Source organism: Tachysurus fulvidraco, chromosome 3 (genome assembly GCF_022655615.1).
Source record: "Tachysurus fulvidraco isolate hzauxx_2018 chromosome 3, HZAU_PFXX_2.0, whole genome shotgun sequence".
NCBI classification, from domain to species: Eukaryota; Metazoa; Chordata; class Actinopteri; order Siluriformes; family Bagridae; genus Tachysurus; species Tachysurus fulvidraco.
This window is the reverse complement of record NC_062520.1, coordinates 42,383-59,401: the sequence shown is the minus strand read 5'-3', so window position 1 is coordinate 59,401 and position 17,019 is coordinate 42,383. Positions and strand designations below refer to the sequence as shown.

General features: G+C 40.7%; 1 protein-coding gene across 6 annotated transcripts in view; it reads right to left on the bottom strand.

The window, feature by feature from the left end:
* The window catches only part of LOC113637319 (sodium/potassium/calcium exchanger 1-like), a 319,664-nt gene that overhangs the window by 280,018 nt on the left and 22,627 nt on the right, over positions 1 to 17,019 (bottom strand). For 5 of the 6 annotated variants that reach the window (XM_047811817.1, XM_047811820.1, XM_047811819.1 and 2 more), the window contains one exon: positions 15,926 to 16,078. The exons of the other annotated variant lie outside the window; for it this stretch is intronic. In XM_047811817.1, the coding sequence (XP_047667773.1) occupies positions 15,986 to 16,078 (93 nt within the window). In that variant the 3' untranslated portion in view covers positions 15,926 to 15,985. Of the gene's footprint in view, positions 1 to 15,925; positions 16,079 to 17,019 lie in introns of those variants that run through there. 6 annotated transcript variants of the gene reach the window in all.

Sequence of the window (17,019 nt, the reverse complement as noted above, 5' to 3'; positions counted from 1 at the left end):
GAGGAACCTCTAATAAATTAGAGTCAGAGGACCTAAGTGCAGGGGCAGGGGTATATGTGTGAAGGAGATCTGTGGTATATTGTGGACAGGAGCGATGGAGAGATTTAAATGTAGTGAGGAGAACTTTATATTGAACACAGAAACTAATTGTGAGCCAATGTAAACTGTATAAGATGGGGGTTGTGTGGGGGGATTTCTGTGTGTGTTAACACTCTTACTACTGAATTCAACAACTTTTTCAAGGAGCTTCGAAAGGAATGGGAGATGGGAATTTGGTCTATAGTTAGTCAGTACAGAGGGGTCCGGGTCTGGTTTCTTTAGAATATGGGTTACTGATGCAGTTTATAATTCTTGTGGGACTAAACCTGAGCTGAGTAGCTGTGAGATTAAATTTGATATAGGACCGGAAATAACAGAGGTGCATTTTTTAAGTAAGTTTGTAGGGGCTGGATCCAGATGACATGTGGAAGGATTAGACTTCCCTATTAATTCAGAGATATATACAGGGGTGGGAGGGAGAAAGTTATCAAAGGTATGTTGAGTAGAAACTGTACCAAATTCATCAGAGTGGGTAGGGGAAAGGCTAGAGGTGAAGTGATTATATATACTATTGATTTTATTTTGAAAAGATTGCAAAAATAACTCAGTGCTCTGCTGAGCTATTGATGTCAGGTGGAGGTGGATGGGCGAGTTTCTACAACAATGTTTTAGGCCGAGATGTAGCCGTATTAATAAGGCCAGAGTAATAGGTTGTACGAGCAGTCTGTAGAGCAGGTTTGTAAAGTGAATATGGTTCTTATAAGTACTGAATTGCACGTTTAAACCAGTTTTCTTATAAAGACGCTCAAGGCGTCGACCAGTAGCCTTCATAATACGAAGGGCAGGCGTGAACCATGGAGATGTACGCAAAGAAGGTACTTGTCTTGTTTTAATAGGGGCATGCATATCTAAAGCTGTTGTAGCAGACATGTTATATTTAGCTAGAATGTCCATTGGGCTAGCATCTTAAGGGTTAGGGTTAGGTCTCAATGGCTTCTTCCTGGACCTCATCAACATCCTCCATGTCCACTTCCCCAACATTTGACTCATCTTCATCTTCGGTGTCACTGTCTAGCCTTGTTGAGGATGGCTCTTTGTCAGGCTCAGAGAGCCGTAGGTTTGCTCGGATGGCCACCGGTTTTTCAACCCTTGCATCTGTGAGCCTGTTGTGAACCTTTGTGTGTGTTCTCAAACAGTGAGCAGTTATGCTCAGAGGCAGCAGATGTTGGTGGGATTTGAAGGATGATGGAGGCTACCGGTGCAAGGGCCTCAGATCCACAAAGTTCCTTCCACCAGGAAGATGCAAGTACATGCTGGCAAGACTGCCATATCCCATCCCCTTCACAAAGGCCTTGTTTGGTAAAGTACTTTGTCAGACTGCCAAGAACGTTTCCTTTATCAAGACCCAGATGGTGAGACATGGCAGTTATGACAGTGTAAGCACTGCTGATCTCTTCAGCAGAGAGTTAGATTTTCTCATATTTTGGGTCCAGCATGTGTGCTGCTGTGTGTATTGGCTTTATGCAGAACTCTTGGTGCTTCTCCATTGATTTGACCAGTGCAGTTTCCTCTGCTTGCAGCAGCAGGGAAGCAGGTAGGACAGTTTGTATTTCTTGTTTGAGCTCAGCATCTGACATTTAACATCTGACAAGATGGCATTATCACCTTCATCCCTGGCAATAGCTGCTGTTATTGGTTTGAGGATTCTCAGGCTGTTGGTCACACTTTCCCAGAACACATCATCCAACAGGATTCTTTTGGTGGGACTTTCAATGGCTGCAGTCTGGGATATGACCATCTCTTGCAAAGACCCGTTCCCTCCCTAATCATGACTGTCGTACATGATAACAACCCCACCCCATCGAGTGATGCTGGGGAGCTTCAGTGTGGTGTTCTTGTTTTTTTTTCTTTTTGCTTAGAGAAGTAGATTGCTGAAGCTACCAGTTTGCCTTTCACATATTTCACTAACTTGTTTAGCTGTCTTGTAAAGTTTGTCCATTACTGGTTGAGGGGTGGTGATGATGTAGAATAATTCCTTGTCCCCAGACATTCGACCACCCATCAGAGATGACTGAAATGCAGTCTGCTTTGTCAGTGGTTTGCTTGACTTTTGCTTGCACTCTGTTGAACTCAGTATCCAGATAGAGCATGTCTAGTGGGAGGTGTGTATGTGGGGTGAAGAACATTCAGAAATCTCTTCCAGTAGACATTAGCTGTGAGCATCAGAGGTGAGCCAGTAGCATACATTGCTCGAGCAAAACATTCATCAACATTTCTCTGGCTACGATCATCCATTGTGTCAAATCTTCTGATTCAAGAGTGACTATGAGCTGACGAGAGGGCGTCTGAATCTGAATCATTTTCACTGTGAATGGAAGCAGATGAACTCTTGCCTGGGGCTGTTTGTTTGGAGCCCTGGGGAAACTTTGGGCACTTGGCTATATGATTCTGCATCTTTGTGACAGTCTTAACACAGGTGTTTGTACAGTATTTGTAACTGTACACAGCCTTTCCTTCCACATTAACTGAGCTGAAATGTATCCACACATGAGATGGTGTGTGTGGCTTTGTTCTGTAGATGATTAGAAAGAAAGCTAGTAAAAACACTTATGTAATGCAATACACAGGGATATAAATAAATAAACAACTGTAATATTCTGGAATGTAAAAATGTTTTACAGTTGATGCAAATGAATTAGAAAAGAGTTAGATGAATAAATACTCCTTAATCAGCATGCTTGTTCAAACAAACTATAACCTAGTACACAGTATACAGTATATGTTCTTCTACATTCTGCTAGTTTACTGTTATCATACAGAATTACTGTAACACCCAAAAGTTTGGTCACATTACTATTTTTTTTGAAAGAAGGCTATTTAAATAAATAAATAAACAAACAAACAAATAAATAAATAAATATTGTGAAATATTATTACAATTCAAAATAATGTTTTATCTAATTTAATGCTTACAATCTAAAGCTGTTAAAATGTTTGTAGAAATGTATTTGGTTATGTGAACAATACTGTATAGTAATTCTGAATTGTTTGCTTTTTACAGATTGATCACACACACACACACACACACACACACACACACACACACACACACACACACACAAACATCTACACAAAAAAAAAAAATAAACAATAGCAACAATGACCAAATGTTTACATTGTAGCGATTTTGGCTCGCGAAGCAAGGTAAATATTTATAAGCAACTATAACGTGTTATAGTGGCTTCTAAATATTTTAACCTAAGTTGAAATTAATGGTACTGGAATTAACGTTACGCTTATTTGGTCTGTTCGTCCGGCGAAGAAAGATTCGCTTTCCTTTTACTGTATACCGTAATTTTAATTAAATTAACTTAATAGAGCATGTAGTTCAGACCAGATGTTGCAGGTACCTTAATTTGTGAGCGATACTCAGAGACAAATCACCTGTGGCTCAAAATTATGACATTTAATGAATGAGACAAACACAACATAAAACTAACTACACAAACAAACAAAAGAAATAGGGAAAACGAAAATGAAAATAAAATAAAGCAAAAGAAATTAAAATTTGGGAAAGGGAGGAAGAGACTGGAAAGAAGAAACTAGAGAAAGGAAGGAAAGGAATGGCAAGCTTAGACTTCAAAATTAAATCACACCCTAACTGGGAAATCGTCACAGAAACTTAAATTCACCTTAAGATTCAATGAAAGATTCCTTCTTAAAATTACGCATCTAAATTGATTGGTAGAGGAACGGCTACTTGCATTGGTTTGCGGCACAAGAATCTGGAGGTAATGGAGAAATCGCAGTCAGAGTGGGGTCAGGCGTTCTTCTTGGAGGTTCTGGAGAGTGGAGCTTGCCGGAAGTTCTATGAAGGAAGATGGAGTCGTCTCTAAGCTGATCCAAAAGTCTGACCACGGATTAGTGGTGTTTCTGACAATTTAAAGGTCGCGAACTCCACCCATCTTTGGGAAGATGACCAATACTTCGGTCAGGATTTTGAAGGGAAAAACTCCCTTTGTTTCAGGTGTCTGTGGGCGTGGTTTAGCTATCAAACTTTTAGATAACTTTAAAGTTTGATCCAGGGTGTATTAAGATGGTATGGCGCCTTTCGTGCTCAAATAAAATACACCAGTGCTTGAAAAATGAGTAACCGATAATTTTGTGGTCATTTGGATACTAAACATGAAGGGTAATGACGGTATGAAGGCAGCGGTACATTACATACATAGATCATTAATCAAGGCAAAGATAAAGGCAAAGAAACAAAATGAAACATAAACAAGATGCATTTTCATTAGGGAAGGAAAAAAGAAAACAATAGCTTCATATACATTCTGACATCAGACCTTAAAGGGGCATACAGCATTAGAACAGGTATACATTAACATGCCATGATCAGTAAGATATGATGATAGAGTATAACGGATTTTAAAATACAATGTTGTTTTCTGACACATGAATAAAATTCACCCTTGTCAGGAAATTAAGGAGCAAATAATTTTAAGTCAGGCAAGCCTTAAAAGAAGAAACACATTACAAAAAGGGTTATAAGAATGAGAACCTTAGAGTACCTTATCTTGGGTTTTATTAGTAAACGGAATGTCTCATTGTGTGAGTGTGTGTGTGTGTGTGTGTGTGTGTGTGTGTGTGTGTGTGTGTGTGTGTGTGTGTGTGTGTGTGTGTGTGTGTGTGTGTGAGAGAGAGTTCTGTTTGCAGGCCCCAATGAGCCGCATGGGGTTATCTGGTCTTTGTGGAGACTCCAGACATTCTGGAGCCAGGTGTGGGTGTAAAACTGGGTTGCTCATCGGTTAATTGAGGAGTAGATGTTGAAATTTAGGGTGCCTGGGACATGAAATCTAAAATGACTGGTACAAGATGCTACAACATTGTGAGTTCTACACAATAGGAATAAAAGACAAAATCATTATCCAGGTTAATGTTATCATTTCATGGGTAACTGTAAGTTAAATAAAGTGTGTATATAAATGACTAAAGGACTGTGTATAATGTTGTACAGTAAACCCAAGAGAAAGAGATCAGAATCACCAACACACAGCTGTATCTCCATGAAGAGTGATCAGTCTATAGAGGTTCCTCTGGCATTTAAAGATGGAGACTCATCACCTCTACACAGGTAACGTCTCCTCACTGTTAATGTCACTGCTAAAGTCACACTTAAAGGGAAGTTTAACTACATAAACAGGACAAAATAAATACTGAAACACAGTAATGGAGCCACTGTTGTGTGTCCAAATACTTTTTGTATTATTTAATCTTTTATTTGGAAATGTGTTTGGGGAAAAGTGTGTTTGTGGTGTGTTTAAAGGAGCGGTGCACGATGTTTGAATGCCAATGTTGACATTTAAAATCACCAAATTTGGCCCACGGTGTAATTATATTTGGCCCACGAGATCATATCAGATGTACATTACAGCTGACTAGCCACATGCTCCGCTAATACTACAAATCCCAGAATGCCACTGTATTGACACGTAGTCACGAACAGCAAGCACCCCTCATTCTCTGTTAACAGTCGTTAACAACCCTGTTACAGTCACATGGGGCAAGTTAATTCACTCTCCACAAAAATGTCCAAACGACAGGTGGACAATGGGAGCTTTCAGGACAGGAGGGAGACAGATTTATCTGTTCACGTATATAAAGGACAGACCTGTTTGTCTTGTGTGCTAACGGAGCTAACGTGTCTGTAACGACAGTATATAACATAAGAAGACACTAGTCGAAAAGTTGGATTTTCATTAAATGAAATTATTATTTTTGTTTGTTTTGTTGTTGGTTTTGAAAAAGATCCACTTCAAAAAGGAAGTTAAATGATAGAGAGAGGCTTAATTTATTTTATTCATTTAAATAAGAAATGAACATCACTGATGTGTCTTATTTCTAATTTAATTTCTTGTGTGTTTGTAATAACAAGCTCTGGTTGTTCCAAATCCTGTGTTTAAGTAAAACTAAAGTTTGTTTCCATGTGAAAAAGGTTGAACATTACAGATCAGTTGTAGTTAATTTTACATTAAATATTCAGTTTGTCTGTGACTTTATCTCAGTTTTATATTTTGGCCCACTGTGAGTTTGAGTTTGACTCCCCTGGTGTAGAGTTTGAACGTAAAAGTGTTAGTCTAGACTCATAACATCTGTCTTTACATTTACATTACATTTATGGCATGTGGGAGACTCCTTTATTCCCAGTGACTTACATGTACCTCAATTATACATCTGAGCAATTGAGGGTTAATGACCTTGTTCAGGGGACCAGCAGTGGTAGGACCTGTGTGGTAGGAGCTTGGTGGACCTGGGATTCAAACAAACTGTCTTCTGTGCTAATACATAATAATTCTCTAAAGTCCTAAATTAACTTCTCCATAGATTCTTTTAAAATTCTAACCAAGTAGCATGGAAAAAAAATCGAAAGAATCAAACACATTCATCAGAGGATTTGGTTGATAAGAACATAGTTGTGTTTCTAAGCCTAGTGCTTGAAAATGACGCTCAGTTTTAAATGAGTTTATCTCAAAAACTACAAGGTGTGTTTGAATAATTCTGGTATTAAAATGAAAGCAACATGTGAGATTCATTACAGAAGTGTTATAGAAGTATAAATGTGTTACCAGGTCAGAGAAGATGGAACACAGCAAAATAATGTTAGAGAGTAAATCAGGAAGTCATTATTGTTGGATCTGTGGTGAACTCAGAGTTTATGATGACCCATTAGTTATGGTGGTTAAGGTGTTGTTTTTATCCACACAAAAAAAAAAAACTGTTTGTTTTCTGTAACTTTTCTAGGAATACATCGCCCCTAGAATTATAGAGAAAACAGAACTACTTTTAAAATACTCGTCATTACAGGAGACCTCGCTGCCCGAGGATCCAGCAGCTGTCGCTCAGCTCGCCACTCACATCACCAGTCAGGCCCAGCAGCTCGCCGGTCATCACCAGCAGCTGACTCAGCTCACACAGGAGCTCGCCGCGGCGCTACAAGGGCTACAAGGAGCCGCCGCCGTACCGACTCCCCCAGCACCGGACCCCGTCTCGCCTTCCGGGAAAAGTTTAGCGGCGAACCCGGAGGTTGCCGGGGCTTTCTGATGCAGTGTTCACTGTTCGTGGCGCAGCAACCGACCCTGTACGCTACGGAAGACAGTCGTATAGCCTTCGTCTGCTCCCTGCTCACGGGTAAGGCATTGGATTGGGCCACCGCTGTATGGGGAGAGAACGCCTTCCCCTCGTTCGCGGCTTTCCTCGCCCAGTTTCGTACGGTCTTTGACCACTCCGCCTCTGGGGAGAGCACGGAGGAGTGTCTGCTGGCCGTGTCGCAGGGCGATCGCACCGCGGCGGAGTATGCACTATTGTTTCACACTCTCGCCGCCAAAGCAGCCTGGGAGGAACGCCCACTGCGACTGCTCTACCATAAGGGTTTAAATCCAAGGGTTTAAATATCAAAGAGCTACAACGCTTCCTAGGGTTCGCTAATTTCTACCGCCGCTTTATCCGTGGCTTCAGTACCTTCGCGGCTCCCCTCACCTCGATGACACGACAAGCATCTGCTCAGCTCACCTGGTCACCGGAGGCGTACTCGGCGTTCAACCAGCTAAAGGAGAACTTTTCCACCTACCCTGCCGTAAATTCAGTCCCAGGTACGTGGGCCCGTTCCAAGTCCTCAGGCGATTTAACCCCATCTCATACAGTCTCTCACTACCAGCCTCCTATAAACAATATAAGTTTTGAATTGTACTTCATGTAGGAACTGATCTGAAAATTACAAAAAAGTAATTTAATTATGTAATCCCCTACTGAATAAAACAATATGGCATCACTAGCAAACCAGCCTTATAGCCTATAGGGATATTTTTCTTTTTTTTTTTTTTTTCAAACAAGCAGCTCAATTTTTTTGCCATATGGAATTTGAACAGGATTTGAAGAAGCTTTCCTGTATTTTGGATGAAAAAGAAAACGCATGAAATCTGATACATTCCAAAAGGTTTGTTGTGGTTTTAAAATCTAAACTCTTACGGGAAGTCAAAGTGACCACTAGGGGATGACCCGGAAACCAGCTTCATTTCATCTTTAAAGCATCAAATCCTCTAAAAACACGAAAAAACCTATTTACCTAGTAAAGTTTTTACTCTCAATATTTTTTAAGCCCACACACAAAGCATAATATGATTCACAGCCTTCATACTATTAGAAAAAAATTTGACAAAACTGACCTAGGTGGCACTAGACCGGTTTTTCCCTTACCTTTAGACGCGTCTCTTTCTTCACTGGGGTAATGTATTCCAAAACAAATAATCCACAAAAATCCACACAGGTCCAGGTCCAGAATTGAAATCTGTAAGCCTTTTAATCCAAAATGCTCTGGTCGCGCCGCAAATATTCCGTTTGTGTTCCGATAACTGGAAACAGAAGTGCGCCATCATCTTGTTTTGCCGCTCTAACTTCTCATTGGGATATTCAAAAATTCTAAGTCTATGTCATATTTATAGCCCAGGTCCTAACGAATCAAACAAGCCCTCACATTCAGTCAGTCAGTCAGTCAGTCAGACAAACATTTAGTCAGTCAGTCAGTTAGTCAGTCAGACAGACACAATCAGTCAGTCTGACAAACATTTAGTCGGTCAGTCAGACAGACACGCATTTAGTCAGTCAGTCAGTCTGTCAGTCAGACACACAATCAGTCAGTCAGACAAACATTTAGTCAGTCAGTCAGTCAGACAGACACACAATCAGTCAGTCAGACAAACATTTAGTCAGTCAGACAGACACACAATCAGTCAGTCAGACAAACATTTAGTCAGTCAGATAAACATTTAGTCAGTCAGTCAGTCAGACAGACACACAATCAGTCAGTCAGACAAACATTTAGTCAGTCAGTCAGACAGACAGACACACAATCAGTCAGTCAGACAAACATTTAGTCGGTCAGTCAGACAGACACACATTCAGTCAGTCAGACAAACATTTAGTCAGTCAGACACACATTCAGTCAGTCAGACAAACATTCAGTCAGTCAGACAAACATTTAGTCAGTCAGTCAGACAGACACACAATCAGTCAGTCAGACAAACATTTAGTCAGTCAGTCAGACAGACACACATTCAGTCAGTCAGACAAACATTTAGTCAGTCAGTCAGTCAGCCAGACAGACACACATTCAGTCAGTCAGACAAACATTTAGTCAGTCAGTCAGTCAGACACACAATCAGTCAGTCAGACAAACATTTAGTCAGTCAGTCAGACAAACATTTAGTCAGTCAGTCAGACAAACATTTAGTCAGTCAGTCACTCAGTCAGACAGACAGACATTCAGTCAGTCAGACAAACATTTAGTCAGTCAGTCAGTCAGACACACAATCAGTCAGTCATACAAACATTTAGTCAGTCAGTCAGTCAGTCAGACAGACACACATTAGTCAGTCAGACAAACATTTAGTCGGTCAGTCAGACACACATTTAGTCAGTCTGTCAGTCAGACAGACACACAATCAGTCAGTCAGACACACAGTTAGTCAGTCTGTCAGTCAGACAGACACACAATCACTCACTCAGACACACAGTTAGTCAGTCAGTCAGACAGACACGCATTTAGTCAGTCAGTCAGTCTGTCAGTCAGACACACAATCAGTCAGTCAGACAAACATTTAGTCAGTCAGTCAGTCAGTCAGACACACAATCAGTCAGTCAGACAAACATTTAGTCAGTCAGACAGACACACAATCAGTCAGTCAGACAAACATTCAGTCAGACAGACACACAATCAGTCAGTCAGACAAACATTTAGTCAGTCAGACAGACACACAATCAGTCAGTCAGACAAACATTTAGTCAGTCAGTCAGACAGACACACAATCAGTCAGTCAGACAAACATTTAGTCAGTTAGATAAACATTTAGTCAGTCAGTCAGTCAGACACACACACAATCAGTCAGTCAGACAAACATTTAGTCAGTCTGTCAGACAGACACACAATCAGTCAGTCAGACAAACATTCAGTCAGTCAGACAAACATTTAGTCAGTCAGTCAGACAGACAGACACACAATCAGTCAGTCAGACAAACATTTAGTCAGTCAGTCAGACAGACACACATTCAGTCAGTCAGACAAACATTTAGTCAGTCAGACAGACACACATTCAGTCAGTCAGACAAACATTCAGTCAGTCAGACAAACATTTAGTCAGTCAGTCAGACAGACACACAATCAGTCAGTCAGACAAACATTTAGTCAGTCAGTCAGACACACACACAATCAGTCAGTCAGACAAACATTTAGTCAGTCAGTCAGACAGACACACAATCAGTCAGTCAGACAAACATTTAGTCAGTCAGTCAGACAGACACACAATCAGTCAGTCAGACAAACATTTAGTCAGTCAGTCAGACAGACACATCAGTCAGTCACACTTTAGTCAGTCAGTCAGACAGACACACAGTCAGTCAGTCAGACAAACATTCAGTCAGTCAGACAAACATTTAGTCAGTCAGTCAGACAGACACACAATCAGTCAGTCAGACAAACATTTAGTCAGTCAGTCAGACAGACACACAATCAGTCAGTCAGACAAACATTTAGTCAGTCAGTCAGACAGACACACAATCAGTCAGTCAGACAAACATTTAGTCAGTCAGTCAGACAGACACACAATCAGTCAGCCAGACAAACATTTAGTCAGTCAGTCAGTCAGTCAGACACACATTCAGTCAGACAGACACAAAATCAGTCAGTCAGACAAACATTTAGTCAGTCAGTCAGACAGACACACATTCAGTCAGTCAGACAAACATTTAGTCAGTCAGACACACATTTAGTCAGTCAGTCAGACAGTCAGACACACATTTAGTCAGTCAGTCAGACACACATTTAGTCAGTCAGTCAGTCAGTCAGACACAGTCAGTCAGACAGACACACAATCAGTCAGTCAGACAGACACACAATCAGTCAGTCAGACAGACACACAGTCAGTCAGACAGACACACAATCAGTCAGTCAGACAAACATTTTAGTCAGTCAGTCAGTCAGACATACATAGTCATTCAGTCAGTCAGACACACATTCAGTCAGTCAGTCAGTCATTCAGACAGACACACAGTCAGACAGACATATATTCAGTCAGTCAGACACAGTCAGTCAGTCAGTCAGTCATTCAGACAGACACACAGTCAGACAGACATATATTCAGTCAGTCAGACACAGTCAGTCAGACAGACACTCAGTCAGTCAGTCACGCAGACACACAGTCAGTCAGTCAGTCTGTTGTGCACTTCCATGTTATCACCATGGCCCTGTCCTTGTCACACAAAAAGCTTTTCCTTTTCCAGGAACCCAGGGCAATAAAGGCAGTGACTGCTTTACTAAAAGATCCAGTTGCCAAGCTGCGTCCCACATGCCCTTCGGCTCAGAGTAGCCATGTGTACACAGACGACTGCATGTAAACATTAGCTCAGTTACTTTTATCAAGATATGGTAAGGGACGTGGCTGTATGTGTGTGTGTGTGTGTGTGCGTGTGTGTGTGTGTGTATGTGTGTGTATGTGTCCGTGTGTATGTGTGTGTGTGTGTATGTGTGTGTATGTGTGTGTGTGTATGTGTCCGTGTGTATGTGTGTGTGTGTGTATGTATGTGTGTGTATGTGTGTGCGTGTGTGTGTGTGTATGTGTGTGTATGTGTCCGTGTGTATGTGTGTGTGTGTGTATGTGTGTGTATGTGTGTGTGTGTATGTGTCCGTGTGTATGTGTGTGTGTGTGTATGTGTGTGTATGTGTGTGTGTGTGTGTGCGTGTGTTTGTGTGTTTGTGTGTGTGTGTGTGTGTATGTGTGTGTATGTGTGTGTGTATGTGTGTGTGTGTATGTGTGTTTGTGTGTGTGTGCGCGTGTGTGTGTGTTTGTGTGTGTGTATGTGTGTGTGTGTGTGTATGTGTATGCATGTGTATGTGTGTATGTGTGTTTGTGTGTGTGTGTGTGTGTGTGTGTGTGTGTGTGTGTGTGTGTGGTTTTGACTGGAGTAAAACTCTGTGTATCCCCTCTATCTGCTCTTTTGTCCCCTCATGCTGAGTGGGGAAGCTTTGTGATCTTTTTTCAAAGTCAACAAAAGCATGGGGACTTAGTTGGGTGACTGAGAAAACAGAGAGTCTGGGGAAGGCAGCAGTGTCCAGCTGGGGGCGCTGAGACACAACGGTATGGTGGATACACACATCAGCCTCCTTTACTTCTCACTGTAATATTTACACGCTGGACAAAAAAACATGTGAATCAGTTCAGACAGTACATTAGATACACAAAATCACAAACTTGATTTAGGTGTTAAAGGCTTTTTTTTTTGTAGCTGATCAACCAAATCATATCTGATGTCTGACGTTTGCTCCTTATTTTTTCTTTTGCAGCAGAAGTCCAACTCTCTCTAAATCTTCAAAAGATCTTCAAAAAAAACCTTCCATTTTGGCTAAGATTATTCTAGAAAAGAATGGGTTTTCCACACACACACACACACACACACACTCAGATGATTAAGTTTCTCCACCCCCCCCACACACACACACACACGGAGCACCCAACTCTATACCACTAAACCTATCCTCAGTAGCAATTAAAACCATCCCACCCACTGCTCTAAAATCTCATTAAACCCATACTCTCCTCTGCTTCCTCTCCTCCGTCCACTCGTTCGTCCTACAGATGGACTTCACTCCATCAGGACATGGGGCAGGGGCCCAAATCTTAAACAACATCCTCTCGCTAATCACGATGCTTAGTGCTGAAACAAGAGCTGGGAAACAATTAGGCTTCTGAAGTGTCTGAAACTGTTATGTAGAATGAAGAAGATCTTGGTTCCTAGGTCCTGGGAACTAAGGGGAGGAAAATCCATAAATGGGCATATGGGTAAAAGTTGCTGGGAAATAAGGGGAAATTAGTGAACAGGATGTTAGTGTATTTAGAAAACATAGGAGGTGATGCCGGTAAATAAGGTGATATGAGGTCACCAGGTGGAAATTCACCGTGGGACTCTAAGAAATACTGGGAACCAAAGAGGAGGTGCCTAGGAGCACCAGGGTATATATATTGAGGAGATTTTTTGAGGGTCGTGGTGTTTTGTTTTTGATTGCATGAAGATGATCTTTTTGGGTTTTTCAACTTGGCAATTTCTCTTAGAGAATTGTTGGCTGATTGACCCCAATAAAGAAGTTTGCTCATTCTCATCCAGGTCTGAGGAGTTTTCTCTGTGTTTTGTTTGTAGTAATTATAGTAAGTAAGTAAGTTATCAGTTAAGTCTAAATAAAACAGTCTTTATTAACCAAAAGTCTGAGTGTGGAGGTCACCCTGCGATGTGGCCACTTGGAGGTGGGCTCGAAGTTCCGACATATTCATGGTCAGGCTTTAAGCTGGTTTAGATCCTACCTGTCTGATCGATACCATTTTGTAGAATTAAATGGTGAATCCTCCAGTTTACTACCAGTTAATTATGATGTCCCTCAAGGATCAGTTCTAGGACCTCTGCTCTTCTCGATATACATGCTTCCATTAGGGAACATTATTAGAAGGCATGGGATTAGTTTCCATTGTTATGCTGACGACACACAGTTATATATCTCATCAAAACGAGATGAAATAGCCACAGTTTCCAAATTAACTCAGTGCCTTAGAGAGATAAAAGACTGGATGAGCTGTAATTGTTATTTTTTATTGTAGTTATTAAACTCCAATAAGACAGAAATATTACTTATAGGTCCAAAAACCAGTGCACAGAAACTCTCAAAACTTAACTCCCATTTAGAGGGATGTACTGTTACTAGTAGCTCGACAGTGAAAGACCTGGTGTTTATTAGACAGTAACTTGTCTTTAAACTCATATCACCATATTACAAACACAGCCTTCTTCACCTTAGAAATATCACCAAGCTGAGAAACATCCTGTCTGTATCTGATGCTGAGAAGCCAGTTGATGCCTTCATGACCTCTAGACTGGACTATTGTAATGCATTACTAGGTGGTTGTCCTGCATCTTTAATAAATAGGTTACAGTTAGTCCAAAATGCAGCTGCCAGAGTTCTCACTAGGACAAGAAAGTATGACCTTTAACCCCAATGTTATCATCTCTACACTGGCTACCTGTTAAGTTTAGAACTGATTACAAACTGCTGCTACTTACGTACAAGGCTCTTAATGGTTTAGCTCCCATGTATCTAACTAGTCTTCTAACACGTTACAATCCTTCACGCTCTCTGACATCACAAAACTCAGGACTTCTGCTAGTTCCCAGAATATCTAAGTCTACTAAAGGTGGTAGAGCGTTTTCTTATTTAGCTCCCAAACTTTGGAATAGTCTTCCTGATAGTGTTCGGGGCTCAGACACACTTTCCCAGTTTAAATGTAGATTAGAAACTCATATCTTTAGTCAGACGTACACAGACTGTATATATAATATATAATCACACCCCCAGTGTCACCCAGATGAGGATGAGGTTATATAATCACACCCCCAGTGTCACCCAGATGAGGATGAGGTTATATAATCACACCCCCAGTGTCACCCAGATGAGGATGAGGTTATATAATCACACCCCCAGTGTCACCCAGATGAGGATGAGGTTCCCCTTTGAGTCTGGTTCCTCTCAAGGTTTCTTCCTTTACCATCTAAGGGAGTTTTTCCTCTCCACAATCACCTGAGTCACCTCAGACTTGTTCATTGGGGATAAATACAAACACATTGTGAACTAAATATGTCTAATATTAATCTTGAATTTTGTATTCTATTAATCTTTATATTATTCTTATATTAACCATCTCCTCTATGTTTATGTTCTGTAAAGCTGCTTTGAGACAATGTCTACTGTAAAAAGCGCTGTACAAATAAACTAGAATTGAATTGAATTGTAAAGAACAGGTAGAAGAGCCAACATGGGATAAGAGTTTTTTATTTTGAGACAAAACCCAAAAATAAAAAACATCCACTTCCATTCATAATTTATTTTATGACCCCTCATCTGAGTCATAAAAAGTAAATATACATTAACAAATACATTGTGGATATTTTGAAAACGGCTTAGAAAAATTAAAAGGCTAAATGTCTAAAAAGGCTAAATTGGGATCACGATAATCCTGTTTTTTTGGATCAAAAATGATCCAAATCCTTCTGACAAGTTTTGAACACCACAAAGTGAAGGTTTGATCCAGATTAAAACTAGGATTGGATTTCGTAATCTAATCGGATTTCAGATTCCTTCTCTCCCTTTTGAACAACCCATTTTCAAGATTCGATCCAATCCGATAACCATAATTCTGATCAGCTTACCTTTGAACAACTGGCCCTTAGTGTTTTATGACCCGTCACACCTACATCGATCTAAAGGTGCAGGATATTTGTTGGTACCTCAAGTACAAAAGTCTCCAGCAGGGGGCAGAAGTTTTTCTCACAGAGCCCCACAGTTATGGAACAGACTTAAATTAGTGTTCAGGACTCAGACACAGTGTCAGTGTTTAAGTCCAGGATAAAAACACATCTGTTTAGTTTAGATGTTTATGAATAGCTTTTCCCAGGTAAAGGAGCAGATCTGGAGGGTTCATGAGCATCGAGTGTTTGGTGAACTGTGATGTCTGGATGTTGTCTCCTTACCACCATCACATGTCGCTCAGGTTTACAGACTGTGGAGTTGTGGGACGCTTTACATCCCGCGAAGCCGTCATGTCTGTGTCACCTTCTGGCTCGTTTAGTTATGATGTCATAGCTAGTGTTGATGGAGTCCCTGTCTGCACCTTACACATAATGTACATTGTCCATCACCTGATTACAGTCACACCTAACAATTTTCTCCTCTCTCTAAAAAAACAACAACATTGCATTAAAACATTAAAGCCAGACATTAAACAAAAACCTTGAATAGTTTCAGCATTAACTTTATTTTGCACATACACAATAATAAAATGCACAAGATACCAGTTTAAATCTCATAATGTTTAGCAGGTTCTGTCTGCTTCTCTGGATCTCCACCATGTTCCAGATAAAGGTTGTTGTAGGGATACTGCTTTGGGGCCTGCACACAAAACCAACACAATTTCTAATACACAAAAATAATCAAAACATTCAATCAATGAAGTGAAAGACAAGCAGAAACTAGCTGATCTCCTGCTGGGATTTGAACACATTAGAGTTTAGAGTTTATACAGAGTGTTGTGGAAAAAAAACACCTTGAAACACCTTGTTGATTACAGAGGAGAATCAGAGGAGAATCAGAAGACAATGATCAGACTGGTCTGACCTGACAGAAGAGCACAAGTGAATCTCTGGTCATGTCATAAAAGTATGTGTTGGCCAGTTAGATGGAGAGAGACACGACTGAGAAACCCCTTCACCATAGAGTTGGACGCTTGGGGATGGTCAACAGCTTCAGGTTTCTTAATGTTCATGTTACTGAGGACTTCCCATTGTCCACCCTCAATAAGGGACTAGTAAAGAAAGCTCCCCAGCACCTCTTGTCCACCACAGTACTGTTGCTCATCACAGATTTTCTGTTTGTCTGCAGCATTTTGTGTCAGTTCTAGAGACTGTTGTGTGTGAAAATCCCAGGAGGAGGGCAGAAGTTATAAAAACTCAAACTAACCCATCTGACACCAAGTCGTACCACAGTTACAGTCTCAGAGATCAGACTTTTAGTTCTGCTTTACATGAACAGGAAACTGCAGCTCTTCACCTGAATCTGTAGGATTTTATACATTGTGCTGCTGCCACGTGATTGGTTGATTAGAAAACAATGGTGTTCCTAATAAAGTGGACAGTGCATGTGTATAGTACGGTTAGAGGTGCTACACAGGAGGGAAACCTGTTTGTGTGTTTGACTGAACAGCCAAACATTAATAAAACACTGCTATACACTTCAGTCTCAATACAGTCCAGATTTGTGTGTTTGATGTATTTTCTGTACATTTATTATGTGTGTGTAGTATTGCTACTCTAAAAGGTATATTGCCCTAATGG